The sequence below is a fragment of the Dunckerocampus dactyliophorus genome, chromosome 5 (assembly GCF_027744805.1).
Source record: "Dunckerocampus dactyliophorus isolate RoL2022-P2 chromosome 5, RoL_Ddac_1.1, whole genome shotgun sequence".
NCBI classification, from domain to species: Eukaryota; Metazoa; Chordata; class Actinopteri; order Syngnathiformes; family Syngnathidae; genus Dunckerocampus; species Dunckerocampus dactyliophorus.
Genome location: NC_072823.1, coordinates 7645511 through 7664990, shown reverse-complemented (window position 1 = coordinate 7664990; position 19480 = coordinate 7645511). Strand labels below are relative to the sequence as shown.

General features: G+C 43.0%; 1 protein-coding gene across 3 annotated transcripts; it reads right to left on the bottom strand.

The window, feature by feature from the left end:
• Positions 1–175: 175 nt before the first annotated feature.
• exoc3l1 (exocyst complex component 3-like 1) lies at positions 176–18404 on the bottom strand. Of its 3 annotated transcripts, XM_054777008.1 has the most exons (16): positions 15320–18404; positions 14272–14300; positions 11619–11797; positions 11338–11557; positions 10948–11160; positions 9814–9998; positions 9512–9730; positions 9324–9394; positions 7751–7868; positions 6726–6851; positions 5211–5311; positions 5005–5121; positions 4185–4455; positions 3752–3907; positions 2407–2540; positions 176–2224 (listed from the first exon to the last, which is right to left on the bottom strand). In XM_054777008.1, exons 2-16 carry the CDS (start codon positions 14276–14278, stop codon positions 2038–2040), a joined length of 2304 nt encoding a protein of 767 aa, XP_054632983.1. In that variant the 5' UTR covers positions 14279–14300; positions 15320–18404; the 3' UTR covers positions 176–2037. The 3 variants fall into 3 exon arrangements, with proteins under 3 accessions (XP_054632983.1, XP_054632982.1, XP_054632984.1); XM_054777007.1 differs by lacking the exon at positions 14272–14300; XM_054777009.1 differs by lacking the exon at positions 14272–14300 and having other exon boundaries at positions 9611–9730.
• Between the last annotated feature and the right edge of the window lie 1076 nt (positions 18405–19480).

Genomic DNA, 19480 nt, shown 5'->3' with positions numbered 1-19480 from the left:
CATATCGATAGCATTGATACCAAGGGTAGTGTGATAGCAGTATTGTATCGATACTAGCGTGATGGAATCGATATTTTTCAGTTCTCATGGATTTTTATTTAGCTTTTGTTTACTTTATTTAGCTCAATTGTATGTAATAAAAGGGGACTGATTGTATAATTTTTTGCCTAGTGATTAGCATGTTGATCACACAGGAAGATCTAGGTTCAAATCTCAGTTTGGGCATCTCTGTGTGGAGTTTGTATGTTTTCCCTGGTAAATGGCCTCCTCCCACGTTCCAAAAATATGCGTTTTAGGTTAATTCAACGGTTACATTTATTGATGTGGACATTAACCTTGCATTATAAAATAAAGAAGTCAATTCTATAAAAGTGTCATTCTTAACAGTACAGTAGAGTATTTTCAAATGTGTAAAAGAGCACACCATATCCCCAAGCATGCTGTAAGGCAAGAGTCCCCAACCACCTGGCTGCAGGAAATGTTCAGATGCAATGATAAGAAAAGAAACAAAAAAACACTTAAAATTTAAATTATTTGTAAATAACTACATCAACTTTTGTCTGTAAATAATATACAATTAGAAATCCCAGTTTTTGCAAGTTTAATGATTGTCCCACTTTGTTCAACGGTCCTTCAAAGCACCTTCTAACTTTCTCCCACGCTTCACTGACAGACTACTATACTGTACTGTACTGTACTTTCCACCTTTTTCTTTCACTTCATACTTGGTCCCAAATGCATAAAGGTAAGATTTCATGACCTTATGGAGCGCTAATGTGCATATTTGTGCGGCACACCTCTCTGAAAAATAGACTCCAGGCTCGTACTGGTGGATGGTGGGTCTGTATTTTTATTATTTTGTGCTTTTAATGTGATGTTGTTCCTGTCATAGTTTCACACAATACATAATAAATAAAATAAATTAGATCACTATAATGTACGTATGTTTTGCTGATGTGTCGAAAATCTTTCCCGGTGACTAGCTAGTGCCCTGCTAATGCTATTTACAGCCATTGTCGTCTTCAGTCATGGGCCCATTGACGCAAGCCCCCAAATAGCTGTCCTCGGATATGCCTGCCGGTAAATAACAGCTCGTAACCGAAATTTTAGCTCACAGTTCAAAGCAAAAAATCAGCCAAGAGACTGCTCGCATCTAAAATAACATCCGTTAGGTGGGACACTCGTATGCCAAGGTACCACTGTATAAATGACAATAAAAACACCGGCTGTGTTCCACCTTCTCACTCCTCTCTAGCAGTCGACGTACGTACTACGTGACGACTCAACTTAAAGTAAATACTAATACTTTTGGTCTTGTTGCGAGAGCCATCTGCCAGGGCTTTGAAGCTAAACTTACCATTCAAAATACTCTTTTCCTCAATATTTGTCAATATACATCCACTGCTGTATTTCCTCAAACTACGGTGTGGGCAGAGGCTCAAACAGGATGTGCGCACATTAATGGCGCGTCAGAAAAAAATTGTGCCGTTAAAGGAAAATGGCATTAACGCATTAACTTTGACAGCCCTAATTTTTTTACACTGGCACATGTCTGTGAACACGGACACTGTGCTGGGACAATGTGTGACCAAGATGGCCTTCACTGAAACACTAATCTCAAATGTTTTTCATTCTGTAGCATCCACTTTGGTAATTTTAATTTCTGTAAAAAAAACAAAAAAAACAAAACAAAACAAAAAAACAATCCAATAAATTAGATATATTTAAAGAAAAATACCACCTGCATGTCAGCTTTGTGGAATTACAATCAATATTTCAAATTTTCTCCTTGCATTTTTTGCTCCCCATTTTGTATGTATTTTTATTTTTATGCATTTATAGAATATGCTGCCGGGCTATTAAAAAATGAGCAGGCTGCAAATGTTTCCCGGGTACCCACTGTACGTCATGCACAAACCCCTGAGACAATATCAAAGTCAATATTTTGTTTCATAGAAAAGAGGAATGAGGTGAAAATGCTGACGTTCATGTGTCATCTTTTCAACACACCAACGTGCAATTTCAGAGGACTGAATTTCATGCACACTTGGCAGTGGGCAAGCAGAAGGCCATGGCTGAAGGAGGCACCAGTATGTCCGTGAAGATAGGGCGGTATCCAGCTGGAAGAGGGGGGGCACTCTGCTCCAGCAGGTCTAGTACTGAGCCTCTGATGTCCCTGGAGATGTCGCCACGTATGTCCAGCAGCACAGACACATGCTCTTCACTGGAGAGTCACCAGAGACAAAATGAGAAAAAATTTCAAGCAGTATCAGTATCAGTACTGGCAATACTGACCCTGTATTTTTACTTACAACCATACAGTCTTGGTTTTTCTACGATCATTCACTTAGAAAGACATCTAAATTATTGCGCAATCACAGCTGACTGAAAGCAGGTTGTGCTGACCTGATGTCGGGGTATTGTGCTGCAATTCCAGACACCACTAGAGGGAGCATGCTGGGGTCTTTGAGGCGGATGAAGTCAGCCAAGACTGGGAGAAGAGCCAAAGGGTTCACTTCAGGTACGAAGCCGTCACTTTCCTTTAAAGATATACCATCAAACGTCAGTCTCCTGATGGGAGCAATACATAACTCAGCATAATCCACATTGTAGATGAATACCACCTTTCCTCAATTTGGGTTCAAATAAGCGCCACACCTCAAACTGAGGCCTACTTGTTTGTCCAAGGGGGAGAAACAGTTGAAAACCTTAACTATGACATCATTGCAATAGGCGCTATGACCCTGCCTTGCTGGAGCATGGACACTCCTGAACATAATCTTAACACCCCTGGTTTTCATGGGTGTTACCTTCTGGGACCACCAGCACATGGCTGCAGTCAGCATCAGTAAGGACCCAAATTCAGGTCCAAGATCAGCTGGTGTCTTCACAGGACAACCTGCTTTGCCCAGGAGAAATTCTTTGGGGTCGACTTTTTTGTCCCATAACTAATGTTCAAAAACAGAAAGTTTTTTTGCCTTTGCCACCAGGACGTCATTCAGTGGTATCACTATAGCGGCGTTATTGTAGAGGGCTCTAATAATGTTAAAAACTGTATTTAAAAGGTCGTAAACAGGTTTTCTATGGTCTAACTACAAAAATATTTGCGTCATAAATAAGGAATCCTTCTTCACGGAAGTTCACTTGTCACGGTCGCATCTGGAACCAATTAACCGCGACAAATGAGGGATTCCTGTAATACATTTGACAATTTGAAACACAATTCACAGCAAACTGTCAGAATTGCAATTGCAAAAAACTGACCTGCTTGTGTTTCTGCCTGTGATGTCCAGAATTTCGCTGTTTGTGAATGCACCTCGCTCGCCATGACCAGGATTGGTTAAAAATAAGGAAGCGTTGTTTTGCTGTTGTGGGCAGCGCTATGGCGAAACAAGTGCTGTGTTGGAACTGAGCACTGCTGTTAGCGTGTTATCGTACCAATAAAGTTTAAAAAGAACATCAGCCTCTGTACGTCCTCTATTGAGAACAACAAAACGTTCCTTGCACAATATCACCCTCAAGCGCTTTTTGCAGGTGGCCGAGGCTGCATTCATTTAGCTCCCAAATGCGGCACTGTCAACTACTTGGTTATTCGGCACCTGTGACAGTCTTGAACAGAGTTTCAGTACCCATCCCCAGTGTCCACCCCACTACGACACAGAATAAAGAAGAGGAGATTGCAAATATCCATCTTGTGCCACATCCTTAAATAAGGTAAAATTTGCTGAATCATGATGGTGATTGCACTGACCAGGCCATGGAAAATGTGTCTGAACTGCTGGTCGTCCTTCACTATCTGCTGAGCGAACTTCCTCCTCTCCTCGGCACTGCGACACAGCAGCCTCTTCTGCATCAGTGCTTTGACATATTCCACCACCATCAACCACTGGGCCTCCTCCTCAAGACGCTGGAAGACACACAGCAAGCTGGTGTGACATAGTACGCACATTACTGTATGCCAGTGCTTCTCAAATATTGAGGCAGGGTCCCCCTGGGTTGGGGCAGGAGAGGCAGCGGGGACTACCGTACTCAGAAAATGTTTTCTTTGTTTGTGGTTGAACGATGCCAGCAACTCATACAGTGTTTTTTACAGATAAATAAATATGATCAGGTTCTCTGATTTCTTCTGGGCGAGTGTATATAAAAAGCAGAGTGTAGACGCATAACTGGAGTGAACACGCAACCTGTCTGCAGGGCGCTTGGACACGGCTGTAAAGCTCCAGATGATGCTCCAGGATGCGGCAGAGTTTGGGAGTGGGATCTCCCTGGACCAACCAGTGTCGCGTCACGATGCCTGTGAGGAAAGGCTTCAGGTCCTGCAGGAGCTGATCCATCACCATTCGACAAGCTCGCCTGACCGCCCGGTCCAGAGCCGCCAGTGGGTTGGAAGGAGTCCGAGAGAACTGACCCATTTCTTGGGAAGACTGCTGCTGCTGCAGGCTCTCTGTAGACTTTCTGCATCAAATATGAAGTTTCCCCAAGTGTTGTGAAAAGAGCAAAGAATGACAAGCGGACAAGACAATGACAAGAGTTTGGTTTGATTCAATACTTCAGTGTGACGGTTTGGTATTTTTTCGAAACAAAAAATATATTTTTATGCCTTTTGTAACTTGGATTGTGTTGAAATTACCAACGTACATCTTGCCGACTTATTTTATCCACAATTTGGATAATTAAGATGAAAAATGCAGTTTTGCATGCCGCTTAAGATGCCATCTTTGCGTTGCCGTAGAGAAGCAGCACATGAAGGACAGTAAAAACAATAAAATATAGTAATAAAAAGATTAAATACAAACATGAAATGAAACTCCCCACAATTCCTTGCACACTGAAAGGGGCGATGCAATGAGAGGCATTTGTACCGTGCAATATTGTACAAAAACTGAGGCAGTGTTTTACTGACAATTTTAGACGTACGAAAACCGAGGTTTGAATGGGTTTGAATGCTTTTTTTTTTTTTTTTTAAATCACCATCAGAGCCCAGTGATGCTGACTGATTCTTACTTGAGGATGATGCAGTTGCTGATAGAGGCCAGCAGGTAGTGGAGGTAAAAATTGTTTTTACTATTGCTTGGATCACTGCAATGCTTCTTTCCAAATTCCACCAGCGCTTCTCGAAACCTGAAGGCGCAAAGTATGCAGAGGTGAGTAAACAGCAGACACTGGTGTACAGCTACTGGGATTAAATGAATGCTACAGACATACAATACCTGTTGAGGAGGTTCTCCATCTCGTACAGACCCATTTGTATGGTTTGGTCTCTGAGGGATTCTCCAATGATTAGGGCCACACGGGCGTTTTCCTCCAGCATCTATCACAGATTCCAGGAATAGCAACATCATTCACTGCCACTGCACAACCCCCATTACTGTCTCCGAAAGGTGATAGCTGTGGAAGAAGCAGTGTTGGGAGTAGGGGTGTCCCGATCCAATATTGATATTGGGCCGATATAATTAAAGTATCCGATTATATCAGCCTACATCTAAAACATGGGCATAAAAAACGGTTTTCACTGTGAGCCACATCACCGTTTTGGTTACCCTCAGAGGGCCACCTGTAGCTGTGAAGAATGTGCTGTGAATATTCATGTATAATCGCCTCATGATCTTAGGACAGATTTCATTATTACCATTTTCACTAAAATTTAAATCTATGTAATTTTTTATAATATTATATAATTTATATAATTTTAACATTTACAATTTTTAAAGAAATAATGTTAAAATAATAAAATATAATAGTTTTACAAATAAGTGCCTTTTTAACGTGCATTATTTCCAGGCTTTCGCAGGCCAAATTAAATAATATGGGGGGCCGAGAGTTTGACACCTGTAAACTAAAATCGTTGATATTGGCACTCCGATACAAACAGTCAATTCTCCACCCTAGCACGTCTATCCAGCAGCCGCTGGATAGAGCCTACGTGAAACTCCCACGGGACAGGCAAAAAGTCACTGGCTAATAGAGGCGTCATGATACGCTCATCTCATGAGACAAGACTAATGCTTATGCTAAAAGAACTACAGTTCCCATGATGCTCATAGGCACCAGGAAGTAGTGAAATAGATGCTCATGTGACATGTTTTGATAGAAGACCTAGTGATCGTACTCATGTTTTGATCTGACAAAGTAAGTTTGCTGAAATATGCTGAATGACTACAGCTTCTGCTTGGACTTTAACATTGCGGCAGCTGACGGAAAAAAACAGCTACACGTCGTGAGCGAGTGACGCTGGAAACACTGAGGTAGGTTTTATTGCAAGGTTTATAGAGTGTGTAAAGCAGTTAATGTGCGCTTCCAATCCACGCACTGCCACTTCCATATTGCGTGTGTTATCAGTCGCAGTAGTGATGCCATACTGTAGTTCACAGTCTGATAGACCTCTTGCTCTTCCTGGGAGACAGCTTTCCGAGAGACTGGGAAAGCAAGAAATATCGTCACGTTTTAATCTCGCGTGATCGCGTTTTTCTGTTGCTGACTATTGATTGATTTGAGTAACCTCACTTGATCAAGCCTTTTGTAACATTCCACACTCCAAAATTCGTCATAAATGTATGTATGATTCGTGCTGATATCAGATCAATGTTAGCGTGAATCAAGGTTTTTTTCACTTTTTTTGGGCAGCCCTAGATGCTGTACTGTCTAGTCTTTGAAAATGGGTTTTGGAGATTTTGCATGCACGTGGCTTGTGCTTGGTGGTCCAGCTCCAAGTAACAGCTTCTCACCTGAATGATTATGGTTGGGAGGCTGGTTTGGTAGAAACCCTCATGGTCCGTATCGGGCTCCTGGTCTCTTTGCCAGTCTTGCAGTTCCACCTGTAGAGCCTTCTGCATCCATTCGGACACACTTTTCTATGGTAAAATAAGTAGATGTAAGTGTTTCATGCAACTCCAACTGTTGATGAAATAATCTTACAAGAAAACTGCACTTTTTGGGGAATTTTGTCCATTATCCACAATCGTTATGCGTGACATATACACACGTCTTTCTCTTTTCTGTGCGTTCTAAAGATAAAAAAACAGATAAAAAGAGGCTGCTCATTAATGCACGCAATGGGACACACCTATTCCACCTACAAAGACTGCTATTAAAACACCTAAACAACGTTTTATGGTTTTATATACATGCTGAGACCATGCAGTTATGTGTACATTCATGATAACATGTCATACTTACAGTATTTTTGCCATGCTTTGGTCATTTAAAGCATTACGGGAACATCCTTTCTGGGCCCATTGATGTCACATAGCAACGTAGAAATAAACGCTACACCTAGCATGAACTTTTCCAAACTCAAAAATAAAAACACAGCAGCAGCTCCAATATGTAGTGTTAGTTTTCGGTGCTGGCCTGATGCGTTGTGAGCCTGGCACTGACGCATTGTGAGTGAATGTGTGGTGAAGCTAGTTGCTAGCGAGCTCCTAGCTAGCCGGTGTGGTGTGGCGAGGTGTCACTACGCCATTAACGTAGTTAATGAACAATAATAATAACAATGTCGCTGTAGCCCTGTTAATATGCAGGTCACATTATGTAAATGGAGTGCTGTTGGCACTTTTTGGATTTTTTTCAGAAGGCGTTATAGGCGTAATAGGTGTGTCCCATTACGTTCATTCTTAGCTGTCTCTTTTCATGTTTTTATAGTATGTACAGAGAAAACAAAGACATGTGTGTTCATGTCTTAGATAAGGATTGTGGCTGATGGGCAAAATTCAGAAAAAAGTGCAGTTTTAAGTTTAAGTTGTATACTCGCCCGGACACTCTGCACATATTTGTTCTGAAGTTGCTCCAGTCCCTCAGCAGAGATCAGAGGTCCCATCTCTCCACCCTTCAACTCGTGCAGCAGATCTGGATGACCCATCATTTCAGGGCTGCCAAAAAGAGACTGTCAGACCCTCAGTGTTTCTCTTTGACAAGATGAAAAAGAGGCTGAGTGGCTGCCTGTCAAAGATGGGTTCAGGACTGCATTTATGCTGATGCTTCTCAGGTCTGAGGATGTCATGTGGGAGCTACGTTGGAAGGCAAAGCTCTCAATTAACCGTTAAGTTTGCATCCTAAAGTCTACTTTGGGTAAGATTGGAAAGCAGTGGTTCTTAAATGGTGGGTTGGGACACAAAAGTGGGGCGCAAATCCATTCTGAGTGGGTCGCAGACAACAAGTCAAAAATGACATTAAAATATGTCTTATACAACTCATGTCTGACTCATTTTTAAGTGAAATTGATTCATTCATGTTTCAAAAGATGATTTGAGAAGGCAATTTTAAAAAACATACATTTGCTTGGTTTCACTTAAAAGTAGAAAAAATAAAATATAAATAAAATAAATAAAATTAAGTAATAAATCAATTAATAAATAAACAAACATATATAAAAATGACTTGAAGTGTAAAAAAATATAAAAATAAATGTAAATAAAGTCGCACTTGCGGACTCCTATGTGTGTCGTGCGCCACACATGCACCCCACATACGTTATTAGTGCGGCAACGGCACGTTCAGATATTTTGCACCATGCGTGTCGGGAGCTTACTCCTTCATAGTCACCACAACTACGTTCTCCATGAAAGAATAACAAAAAATGCAGCAATTTGGGCAATGCCAAAAATCGCATGGCCAAAAACTTGTACGTCTGGTTGTGACCTAGGCTTTAGATGGGTCATTGACATAAGTGGGACCACTGTAATGGTAATAATAACGGAAACAAATTCTGCGGAAATTTTGAATAAGCCTGCCTGATGGCGACCTCTGGCCCAGCGTTGTATCCTTGCAGGTTGCTAGCATGTTATATGCACTGTATGGCCTGACGCGTAGATTCCTAATCAAGTAAGCATTTTCAGCAATGTTAGGGCTAGAGTTAGTGGGTTAGGGTTTCGGGTGGACCATTCTAAACAGTTCTTTTTCACAGACCAGTGTTGGCTACTTTTTCATACCTGACAGTTTCGACTGCTCACTTGCAGTCCTTTTCAGAGCGGTCACATAAAGTGAGCAGTCAAAACTGCCAGGTATTAAAAACTAGCCAACTCTGGTCTGTAAAGAAGAACTGCTTGGAATATATGAATGATAGACCAAATGAACCTCATTCACCTCTTTGCACGGTTTGTCCCGCATTAGTTGCAGTAAAATAAGACGTAATAATAATAATAACTCAAATAGAATAGAATGCTTGCAAGCCCATAAAAGAACTGTGATTTCTTTAAAACGTGAGCACTTGCCCCTGACATGGTGTGCATGTGTGAAAGAGTCATCACAGAGAACTGCAGTGTCATTTCTAGGCAAAGACCACAGTGATTGACATTTTTGCAGACTGCGGTGGTCGTGGACATTACCTGTTGTAGACGTGTAGCACCCAGTTGAGCACAGCAAAGATCTCACCACTCTCCAGGTCCCAACTGCTGACCTACACCACAAAAACAACAGACATGTGTCACGAGCTTGAAAATAAAACAATCTTTAAATCTTTCAAACAGGAATTGCTGTTGTTGGAGTGCACTTGCTCTCAGTGTTGATACCTCACCTGTGTCAGGTGAGCATGTAAACACTGGTGGCTGGCCCTCAGGTAAGCTCTGGTTAGGCGGTAATGTGGAGGGACACAGTGCTCCAGCAGGTGGCGTACCGTGGCCAGATCTGTCATGATAGCGTGCTGCAGCGCAGACAGGTGTCCTGCCAAACCCGGACCCCGTGTGTGAAAGTAAGAGACGCTACGAAAGCGTGCGGACACTGCCTCTTCGAGCACCTAACACAGTTGAAAGCAACGAATGACACCGAGCTGTCTAAAGGGAAAAACACTTCAAGACAGAAACATGTTAGAAGCTGGACCTGGAAGAAGCGTGCTCTCCAGCAGCGAGGTCGTCCTGGGGGCAAGGGCCTGGACAAAACCCGCTCCAGCAGAGCTGTGTCCATGGCCTCTTCGCGCTCTACAATCCTCACCGCTGACACAAACGGTGTAGGGTTTTGGCGAGCCAAACCCAGGGCACTGCTCACCACCGCCCACAGCTCCTTACCTGCAGGGACAGACGCAAAAGAATTCCTCAACAATTTGCAACACATGCAAGAAAATAAGACGACACACAACGGATGCCATTTACCTCCGAGCCAAAATCCCCAGGAATGGTATTGTTGCATTGAAAGTCAACATAAACGGTTGTCGACATATTCAGGCGGAATAAGAGGTCTGGTGTTCAAGGCTGTCTCGGACACACGCACATGCCTGTAGCGCGTGCACATATATAAAAGCAGTCTCAAGAGAATTTACATTCCAGCTGTTATGATAGGTTATACATTCAATGATAGCTAAAATTAGTAGTTAAACTTTGCCAAACCACTATCGTTAGCTGAAAACAAACATGACTAGTGTGTGTGTGTGTTATGTGGAGTGTGGCTGACATGCTCAGAGCAGGAAGTGAGCGGCATAGAATGCTTGCGGCACGTTTGAAAGTTAGCATCCTCTAGGCAGCCGTGTAAAGGCTTGTTTATTTGTTAAGAGGCTAATTGATTGAATCTTTTAGGAAGGGATGACAAGACAGCTTTGTATCTGGGGAGAGATGATATCACAGACCTCCCCCTCTGTTCACAGATGGCTTCCCTCACGCCTATTTTAAACCATCTGTCTTCTCTGTCCAAGACGTCTCTGTCCAGGACATTTTTGTCCTCAAACGAGTGCAGTTTCTCTTTGAGGTGCAAGTACACAGCTGAGTCTTGACCTGAAGAGTCAGCTTGTTTGTGCTGTGTTATGCGCCTGCTCATGCTAGCAGGTAACTCTTCAGTAAATACTGTTCTCAATTGTTTATTTGTCTTTCGGCTTTTTCCCGTGGCGTCGCCACAGCGAGTCAATGACATGTTGGATTTGGCATAGTTTTTACGCCGGACGCCCTTCCTCACGCAACCCAATTTAAATGAATTCTAAATTTGACTTTGATGTTTGATGTTAGTTTGATGTGCCGCTTTCCTCACCTAATGTCTCGCCCAGCTTGGTGACATCAGAGAAGTACTTGGTCACCAGCTCCTGGTCATCAGAACTGAGCTCACTTCCTGCCATCCCGGCCGCTCCGTTGAGCTGCCAGAGGATGTCGTCCTGCCAGCGCTCCAGGTCCATCAGATGGGCGTGGGCCTCTAGCAGCCGCTGGGACTCCACCAGACCCTCAGTTTCCACAACCATGCTGCGCACTGGAGAGAGCCAACAGAAAGCGGGTCATTTAAAGATACCACGCATCACAATGGCACTAACTGAAGCTGAAAGAATGGAACCCAGCCAGCCTGCACCATTCCACCGTCAGGGCACACTGAGCTGCTGTACGCCTGCAAATTGCAGGTCACTCTCATTAGGATTTGTGTGTATCTCACCTGAGTAAAGTCTTGGCAGGTTGCTCACGGCAGCAAGGAGCTGACCATGGTCGACTGACACTTCTCTCAGCCTCTCCAGATTTTTCACCCCATCTTCATTTTGGCTATACTCCAGTCTGGCCTTCTTTAAAGCCTGGGATACTTCCCTCAACTCATCCTGGGCTTCTCGGAGCTGTTCCATGCACCAGCTCACCTCTTCCAAATAGGACTGGACCATGGACTGCAGAAAATGATTGGTAAAGGGAGGTCACGCAAACACTTTTGTGTTACAGTGCTGTCACCTTCAGTCTGGAATGTATGGAGGTGGTCCTCTGACTCTCTCTCTTCCGATACTGGCCCAGTTGCTCCAGATGTTCAGGTCGACAGAAAACCCCTGAAGCCCACTTCAAGGCTGCACCGCGAGCCAGAGACTCGGCCCGCTCTGCCTCTGGCCACACCTCCGTTGCTACCATTGTGTCATCTGTGCAAAAGGACTTGAGTCGGTCTTTTGGAGGCATTCACTCAAAATCTTTCATTTTTCATCTCAGACAGCATCAGTGGAGAGCACTGCACAAAAGTCCATGGATGCCACAACTGTTTTTTTACAGTAGACAATCTGACGTAGTAAAATAGTCAACACTTATAGGACTTCCTTAAAACCCCACACCTAACTCTAAACCCTAACCCTAGTCATCCTTTCCCTAAACCATAACCCCTTACACTAAACTGTAACCCTTAACCTAACCCTAATCCCTATAATCCTAATCTCTTAACCTTAATCCACTTTACCCTAACCCATAATCTGTAACCCTAACTGTAAACCTTAACCCAAATCCATTTGACCCTAATTTAACCTTAAACACTAATTCTAATCACAAACTCGAATTGACTTTACTCTAATTCTAACCCCTCACCCTAACCACTTACTAAAATTACAATTTTTAAAAAATTACTTAATAAAAACATTAGTAAAAAATGTATTATTTATTTACTTCCAAATCGTCTTTCTGTCGTTCTTCATCGGAGGTTCCAGAAGGACTTTTGACTTATTAAACACTTGAAAATACATTCATGCACAAATTCATGCATAATAACAAGTCACAAGAAGTCAAGTAAAAAAAAAACATCATGCAATTGCTCCTCCCGCAAGATGATGAATGATATCGAGGGAAAGGCTTCTTGAGACGTCATCTGTACTTCTGTGAAGAAGGTGTCGGACGTTTCGCTCCTCATCCGAAGAGAGTCGTCAGCGAACTAACAAGTACTGGTAGCCTAGGCCTTAAATACAGTAAGAGTGGGCGGAATTGGTGTGCCAACACCCTCCTCCTATTGGTTCCTTACACTAAGACTGGGAGGAGTGGTGGTCTAATCCTCTCCTGCCATTAGCATCTCCGATAAAAGGGAAGTGTCGCTCCCTGAGTTGGGTATGAACAACTCTGATACTGGCTCGTTAGCATCTATTGTTCTGGCTCGGCCCTGGCTCCACCTCATTTGCAAGACTAAGAGCTGTGGGTTTTGGTCTCAGTAACCTGCTGAACACAGGGTCCAAATTAAACCTCAAACCACCATTCCGATTCAATGATGGGTTCTGTTGTTTGACAAAAATAGCTTCCTTTACTCCTCTTTCAAACCATCTGTTTTCTTTGGCCAAAATCTTTACTTCGCTGTCCTGAAAAGAGTGATTGGTGGCTTTAAGGTGTAGATGTACTGCTGATTGAGGCCCACTAGAATTGTCCCTGCGATGTTGATAAAGCCTTTTTTGGAGCATTTGCTTAGTTTCCCCAATGTAGTGCTCTTTGCATTCCTCATCTTTACAGTGGATGGAATAGACCACATTGCTCTGTTTTTGGTTTGGAGCCTTGTCTTTAGGATGCACTAATTTTTGTCTCAGGGTATTTACTGGTTTGAAATAGGTAGGAATTTTGTGTTGCCATAAGATCCTCTGGAGTTTTTTGGAGACCCCCGCTACATAAGGGACTACCACTCCTCTCCTTTTTGCTTCTGTGGGCTTTTGGGTTTCTTTCCCTACTCTCTTCTTTTGACATTTGTTAAAGGCCCACCGTGGGTACCCACAGGTTGAGAGCGCTCTCTGGACATGTTGTGTCTCCTTTTTCTTTCCCTCAGCACTAGTTGGTATTTGTTCCACTCTATGTTGGAGGGTCCAAATAACCCCTAGTTTATGTTGTAGTGGATGGTTTGATTCAAAAAGCAGGTATTGGTCCCCACCTCAGCAGCAGTCTCGGTGGTGAGGAAGAGACTGCTCGAGGACTCAACTCTGCATCGGAGAACAAAACTTAGTGCTGACCACATCTGCCAATTATTGGAAATTTGCACTTGTTAGTTCGCTGACGAAGCTCTTCGGATGAGGAGTGAAACGTCCGACACCTTCTTCACAGAAGTACAGATGACGTCTCAAGAAGCCTTTCCCTCGATGGACAACTCCTGTACGACTGAGAGCCTACACAGACCCCGATGAATGATAGTTGCCAGTGGCGTTGGCGGTCAGTGAGTAGGGTCAGGGCAGTGGAGCCAACTCGCCCTGGCTGGCTCGCCATGCCGACGACAGTGCAGTCTTTGAGTAAAACGGCAGGGTTTTTTTGCGATGCAGCTCCTTAAGAATCGTCGTCATTTAGAAATGACTGATTTTTTGTTTGGTTTTGTGCAGCTTTAAAAGCAGTCAGCAGCAGTCGGCTGGCTATTAGCGGGACAAATTGAACGCTGAGTCAGCAAGACAGCCAGCGTTCTAAATTGAATAAACGGCTCCGTGATTCAACAGACACAAATGTGCTTTCAGTCCATCCTGGCACAGAGCAGGCTTGTCTTTGTGCAATTCTGTGTGATACTACACAAAAAGCTACAAGTATGTGTGTGAAACAATAGTACTCAGTGGGGGAGATGGCAGACTGATGACACATGGTGAGACACTTGAATGCATGAAGTCAAATATTTACTTACTGTACATTCTAGCTTTGGCTCATCTTGTGCTATTGTTAGCAACATGTGGGGGTGGAAGAAAAACAATCAATGTATGAACGTCAACACAGTGGAACCCGTTTAAGTTGGTCCCGTATATGCTGAACAACCCATCAGTTCCTGGTTCACCGTGTTCTTATTACGTTTGCCTATACTGTGAGGCAACATACATGGTCAACCACTTTTGTGGACGTAAATGTGAGAGCCAAAGGGCTCCTTTCTATGAACAATGGGTCCGTTTATGTCAACATGTGCTGTGTTGCTATTTAGTTTAGTTCATGAAAGAACGCTGTACAGAGACGTTCTACATCAGTGGTTCTCAACTGGTTGGGCTGCGGGACCCACCATCACCCCTCAATGACAAGCGGTGACCCAATTTACGCAAATTTTTCAACTCAAACGTCTCAAATATCTTATATTTAAAGCGACTGTTTGCAACACAGCTTGAGCTCTTCTCCAGCAGATATCTGCAGCTACAGGATGCGTCACACAGACTGCATGTAAAGTCCGTACTCGATGTCCTCCCCCTCCTGCTCAAGGCTGACGCTTGACAAAGTCGCCCATAAGCATGACACGCGCCTCGTGGCGGCATAGCAAGCACAGCACAGACAAGAATGCGAGGTGCATTCATGGACATCGGGTCATTGCATTATTTTTTTTCCCCAGACAAAGACCCGCAACCCACTGAAAACAGCTATGTGGGTCGCGACCCACCAGTTGAGAATCACTTCTACAGTATATGAAAGGTATCCTTAACTTACTGTTGTCATCTGTCTGGAACTATTAGAAAATAAAACTCAAATTAAATAAACTTGAGACTGGATTCTTGGAATTTGTTGTCATATTATATTGCTTAACAATGTATATTATAATATTTCAAGTAAAGCTGGTTGACATAAGAGCCTCATGTTTAACATATACAGTATAATTTATGGCCATGTTGACCAACACATCAATTCCGATGCATCTTCAAAGTGTCTGGAGAGAGAAGGGTGTTGGTCAGTCACAATTGTTGTTTGTCAAACATTACCTTCTGCTTTGCCATCACCACTCCTGTGATCCTCTGATGACATTCCGGCCGCCTGTCCGAGTCTTCTTTTCCCCCAGGGCCGGCACAGAGGTGGCCCGGGATGCGACGCAAACAGAGGAGTGAAGACAAGAGAGCAGGACGAGAAGAACGCAAGCGCATATCCATTCTACTGACAGCTTTTCTCTCACACTACACCGCACATCCTCTACTGAGAGGCTGGCAGGAAAGGGAGGGCACTAAGAGGAGGGAAGAGAAGAATGTCATATGGTGGAGAGCAGGACTCTATGGGGAGCTTTGCTACAACAAAACTTTGATATCACTCTCACTCAGGGGTGTCCAAACGTTTTTCCAGCAAGGGCCACATAGTGAAAAATGAAAGATGCAACTTTGCCGCTTCGATATTTTGTAAAGCAACACATTTGGATATGTAAGAACTGACATACACTATATATATATATATATATATATATATATATATATCATATATCATTACCAGTTTAATCTCATTAAATTGTGACCTTCTTTCTCATTCAATTACAACTTTATCTTAATATTTTGACTTTATTCTTGTAAAATTACTGCAGATTTTTCCTTTCTTTTTTACTTTTCTATCAATTATATTCTTACAATGTGCCGCAGGCCGAAACTTAAAAACAACAATGATGGATTGGATTTATAAAGTACAGTAGCCCAACCACAGAGCAACGTCCAAAAGCTCCCAACACAGCTCTGAAAACAAAAGCTCACGAACACCATGGAACACAAGCAACAGCAAAATAACTGAGGGATGTCCATCTTAACAGACTTAAGATGTAATATTTTACAGTGTTAAAGAACAACCAATTTTCACAGCCAACTGTTTAACAAAGAAATCAAAAATATAATATAATAATCAATACCGTTTCATTCTGCCAATGTTCTTCTGGGAATCCCGCTCGTTACTTCACTGTGAAACCATCTAACCATCTTCTTCCACTTATCCAAGGTCGGGTCACGGGGGAAGCAGCCTATGCAGGGAAGCCCAGACTTCCCTCTCCCAGCTCCATCCAGCTCCTCCAAGCAGATCTCGAGGCATTCCCGCATTCCCAGGCAAGTTGAGAGACATAGTCTCTCCAACCTGTCATGGGTCTTCCCCGAGGAAGACCTCTCAGACGTGCCCTGAACACCTCCCCAGGGAGGCGTCCTGGACGCATCCTGACCAGAGGCCAGGGGCCACTTCATCTGACGCCTCTCAATGAGGAGGAGCAGCAGAGTTTCTCCTGGATGACAGAGCCTCTCACCTTATCTCTACGGGAGAGCCCAGCCACCTTACAAAGAAAAGTCATTTTGGCCGCTTGTACCCATCATCTTGTTCATTCGGTCACTACCCAAAGCTCATGACCATAGGTGAGGGTAGGAACGTAGACCGGTAAATTGAGAGCTTTGCCTTCCAGCTCAGGTCGCTCTTTACCACAACGGACTGATGCAGAGTTTGCATTACTGCAGACGCCGCAGCAATCCCCTGTTGCCTGTCTGGCACTTCCTCACTCGTGAACAAGACCCCGAGGTACTTCAACTCTTCCACTTGGGGGACTTTCAGAAACCGTTCAAGACTTATGGTTGTTTAAAAACAGAATTGCAAATCTTGTCACCAGACAGCACTTCAGCGTTAAAGGAGTTTGAATAAAAATCATTTGGCAAAGGACATTGAAACAAATGACCTGCAAAAACAATCTTGCACAAGAACTTGAATTGGGAAAACATGAAAGCAGTACGTGTTTAGGAAGGAGCAAAAACTAGTGTTGCCCTATTCGTGCTGTTGTCACCACCTTAAGCGCCACAAGGCCCTGCAGCGCCCCCGCCCAGAAGAGCTATGGAACGTACAGGAAGTCTAAATCTAGACCACTTCCTGCATGACATTCCTGACCTGTGCTCGCCTTCCTGACAGACTGTCAGTCTGTGCTTGGATGTGTCTCCCCCAAGCAGGCATTTCTTTAAAAAAAAAATAAAAATATGAGGAGTTTGGTTCTAGACCTGCTCCATGAGTGAAGTGCCTTGATAACTTCTGCTGTGAATGTGATTCATCGATTATCCAATTAATCGTTAACTATTTTGGTATAGTTTTTTTAATTAAAAAACTTAAATATCCTCTGATTTCAGCCTACCACGTGAATATTTTTTATTTCCCTAGTCATCCATGAAAGCAGACCTATTATCTTGTGTTTTAGGCAAAACACGATATTCACACACATCAGCTTTGACTTTGGAACAATGATGGACATTTTGCCTCTTTCCTGATATGGTGCGGACCAAACAACCGTGTTTGCTTCATATTGATTTGGAGTGTCCAAATGTTTTCTTAGCGAGGGCCACATAGTGAAAAATGAAAGGATGCAACTTTGCCACTTCGATATTTTGTAAAGCAACACGTGCTAAGAATATATGTTTTTTTAAATGTATCTCAGCTTTGTGATGGTGAAAAGCCTATTATTACAATCAACTTCGCTCTTTCCCCCCCCCCATTTTTGTTGTTTTCAAATATTTTAATATTAATATTATATATATTTATAATATATTTAATATTATAACTTTATTCCCATAATATTATGACTTTATTCCCACATTTGTACCTTTTCCCCAATCTAATTTTCTAAAAATTTCAAGTTTATTTTGTTTTTTTCTCATTTTACGACTAAATAACTTATTTTTATTTCAACTCAATGCTATTAAAAGGGCGCACGTTACCACTTGGGCATCTCTGTGCGGAGTTTGCATGTTCTCCCTGTGCGTGTGTAGGTTTTCTCCGGGTACTGGGGTTTCCTCCCACATTCCAAAAACATGCATGTGAAGTTAACTGGCAACTCTAAATTGTCCATAGGTATGAATGTGAGTGTGAATGATTGCCTGCCCTAAAACTGGCTTGCGACCAGTCCAGGGTATACCCCCCTTCTCCCCCCAAATCAGCTAGGATAGTCTCTAGCATACCCCCGTGACCCTAGTGAGGGTTGGATATGTGACTCTTTATTCTTGTAAAATTACTGTAACATAGTAATTTAGTAACAATTACTGGACTGTAAAATAATCAGATGGAAACCAAATGGTTTTCCGAAATGCTTCAGCTAAATTCTGATGGAAAGTTACTGGTAATTTTCCATCCCGTGGCAACCCCAGCGGCTAATGACCTCAGCTTGATGATTGACATTTGTCCCGCACCGTATGAATGATATAATAAAGTGTCCAAAACCACTGAAATGTTACTTTTTATTAATGCACCTTCAATTAGTAGTTGACATGACCAGCTTCGAACGGACAGTTAAACAAGTGTGTACCTCCACTGTACACAGCCATGCTATCACACCGCGGCCCAATTATGTCCTGGTATTCCTGGTGCAGTGGTGAGACCTCATAAAATATCCAGCTTCTGGTTACCAGGAAGGGCTCACTTTCAGGTAGTTGACAGGATAAATAAAAGTCTTTGCAGCAACGTCTTTGCAGCACATCATTAGTGAGGAGTGCTGCAGAACGACTCAATGAATACTTATACTGTAGTACATCACTGAGCAAATACTATAAGTAGGAAGTGAAAGCATCATATTTGTATGCATGGATACAAACGGCAGAAATGGGCTGTGTCTCAATTGGCGCACTTTCATACTTTCATACTTGCATACATACGTCTTTTGGGTGCAGCAGTGCGTTCACAATGAGAAGATGCACGGATGTCAGTGCGCAGTGTCGGACACTTACCACCCTCAACAGTCGCCATCTTGGCTACATATCGGAAGGGGAGGGACTAAATCCAGTGGTTGCAATTCACCGTTGAAAAGGAGAGAAGAAGAAGGTAAACGTTGCCATCGTCATTTCGACAGTAATGCGTGTGTGGGATAGCACTACACTGTCAATTTTGAGACGCAGTTGACGTGACGACATAACAAAATGTGCAATGTTTGAATTGGTCGCTAAAACAGGACAGACTTGGCAGTTTAGAATGACCACAAGTAATTCAAAGTACCTTTTTGTCATTTTCCCTTGCATGGTTACTGACAGAATACACTAAGGGTGGGCTGATCAAGAATCGAATAGCATCGATAGCAAGGGAGGCGTCAGTATTGGGTGGATACAACCATGATGATATCGATATTTTTCAATTCTCTTCTTTGCTTTTCTTAACTTTTTTGCACT

Excerpts from the sequence above, each read along its gene's own strand:
- exoc3l1 (XM_054777007.1), bottom strand. The coding sequence starts at position 15,362 with ATGTCATCAGAGGATCACAGGAGTGGTGATGGCAAAGCAGAAG. Across the intron at positions 9,395-9,511 it reads TACATGCTCACCTGACACAG|GTCAGCAGTTGGGACCTGGA; the intron begins GTGAGGTATCAA and ends TTTGTGGTGTAG. Across the intron at positions 7,869-9,323 it reads GTGCTACACGTCTACAACAG|CCCTGAAATGATGGGTCATC; the intron begins GTAATGTCCACG and ends TCTTTTTGGCAG.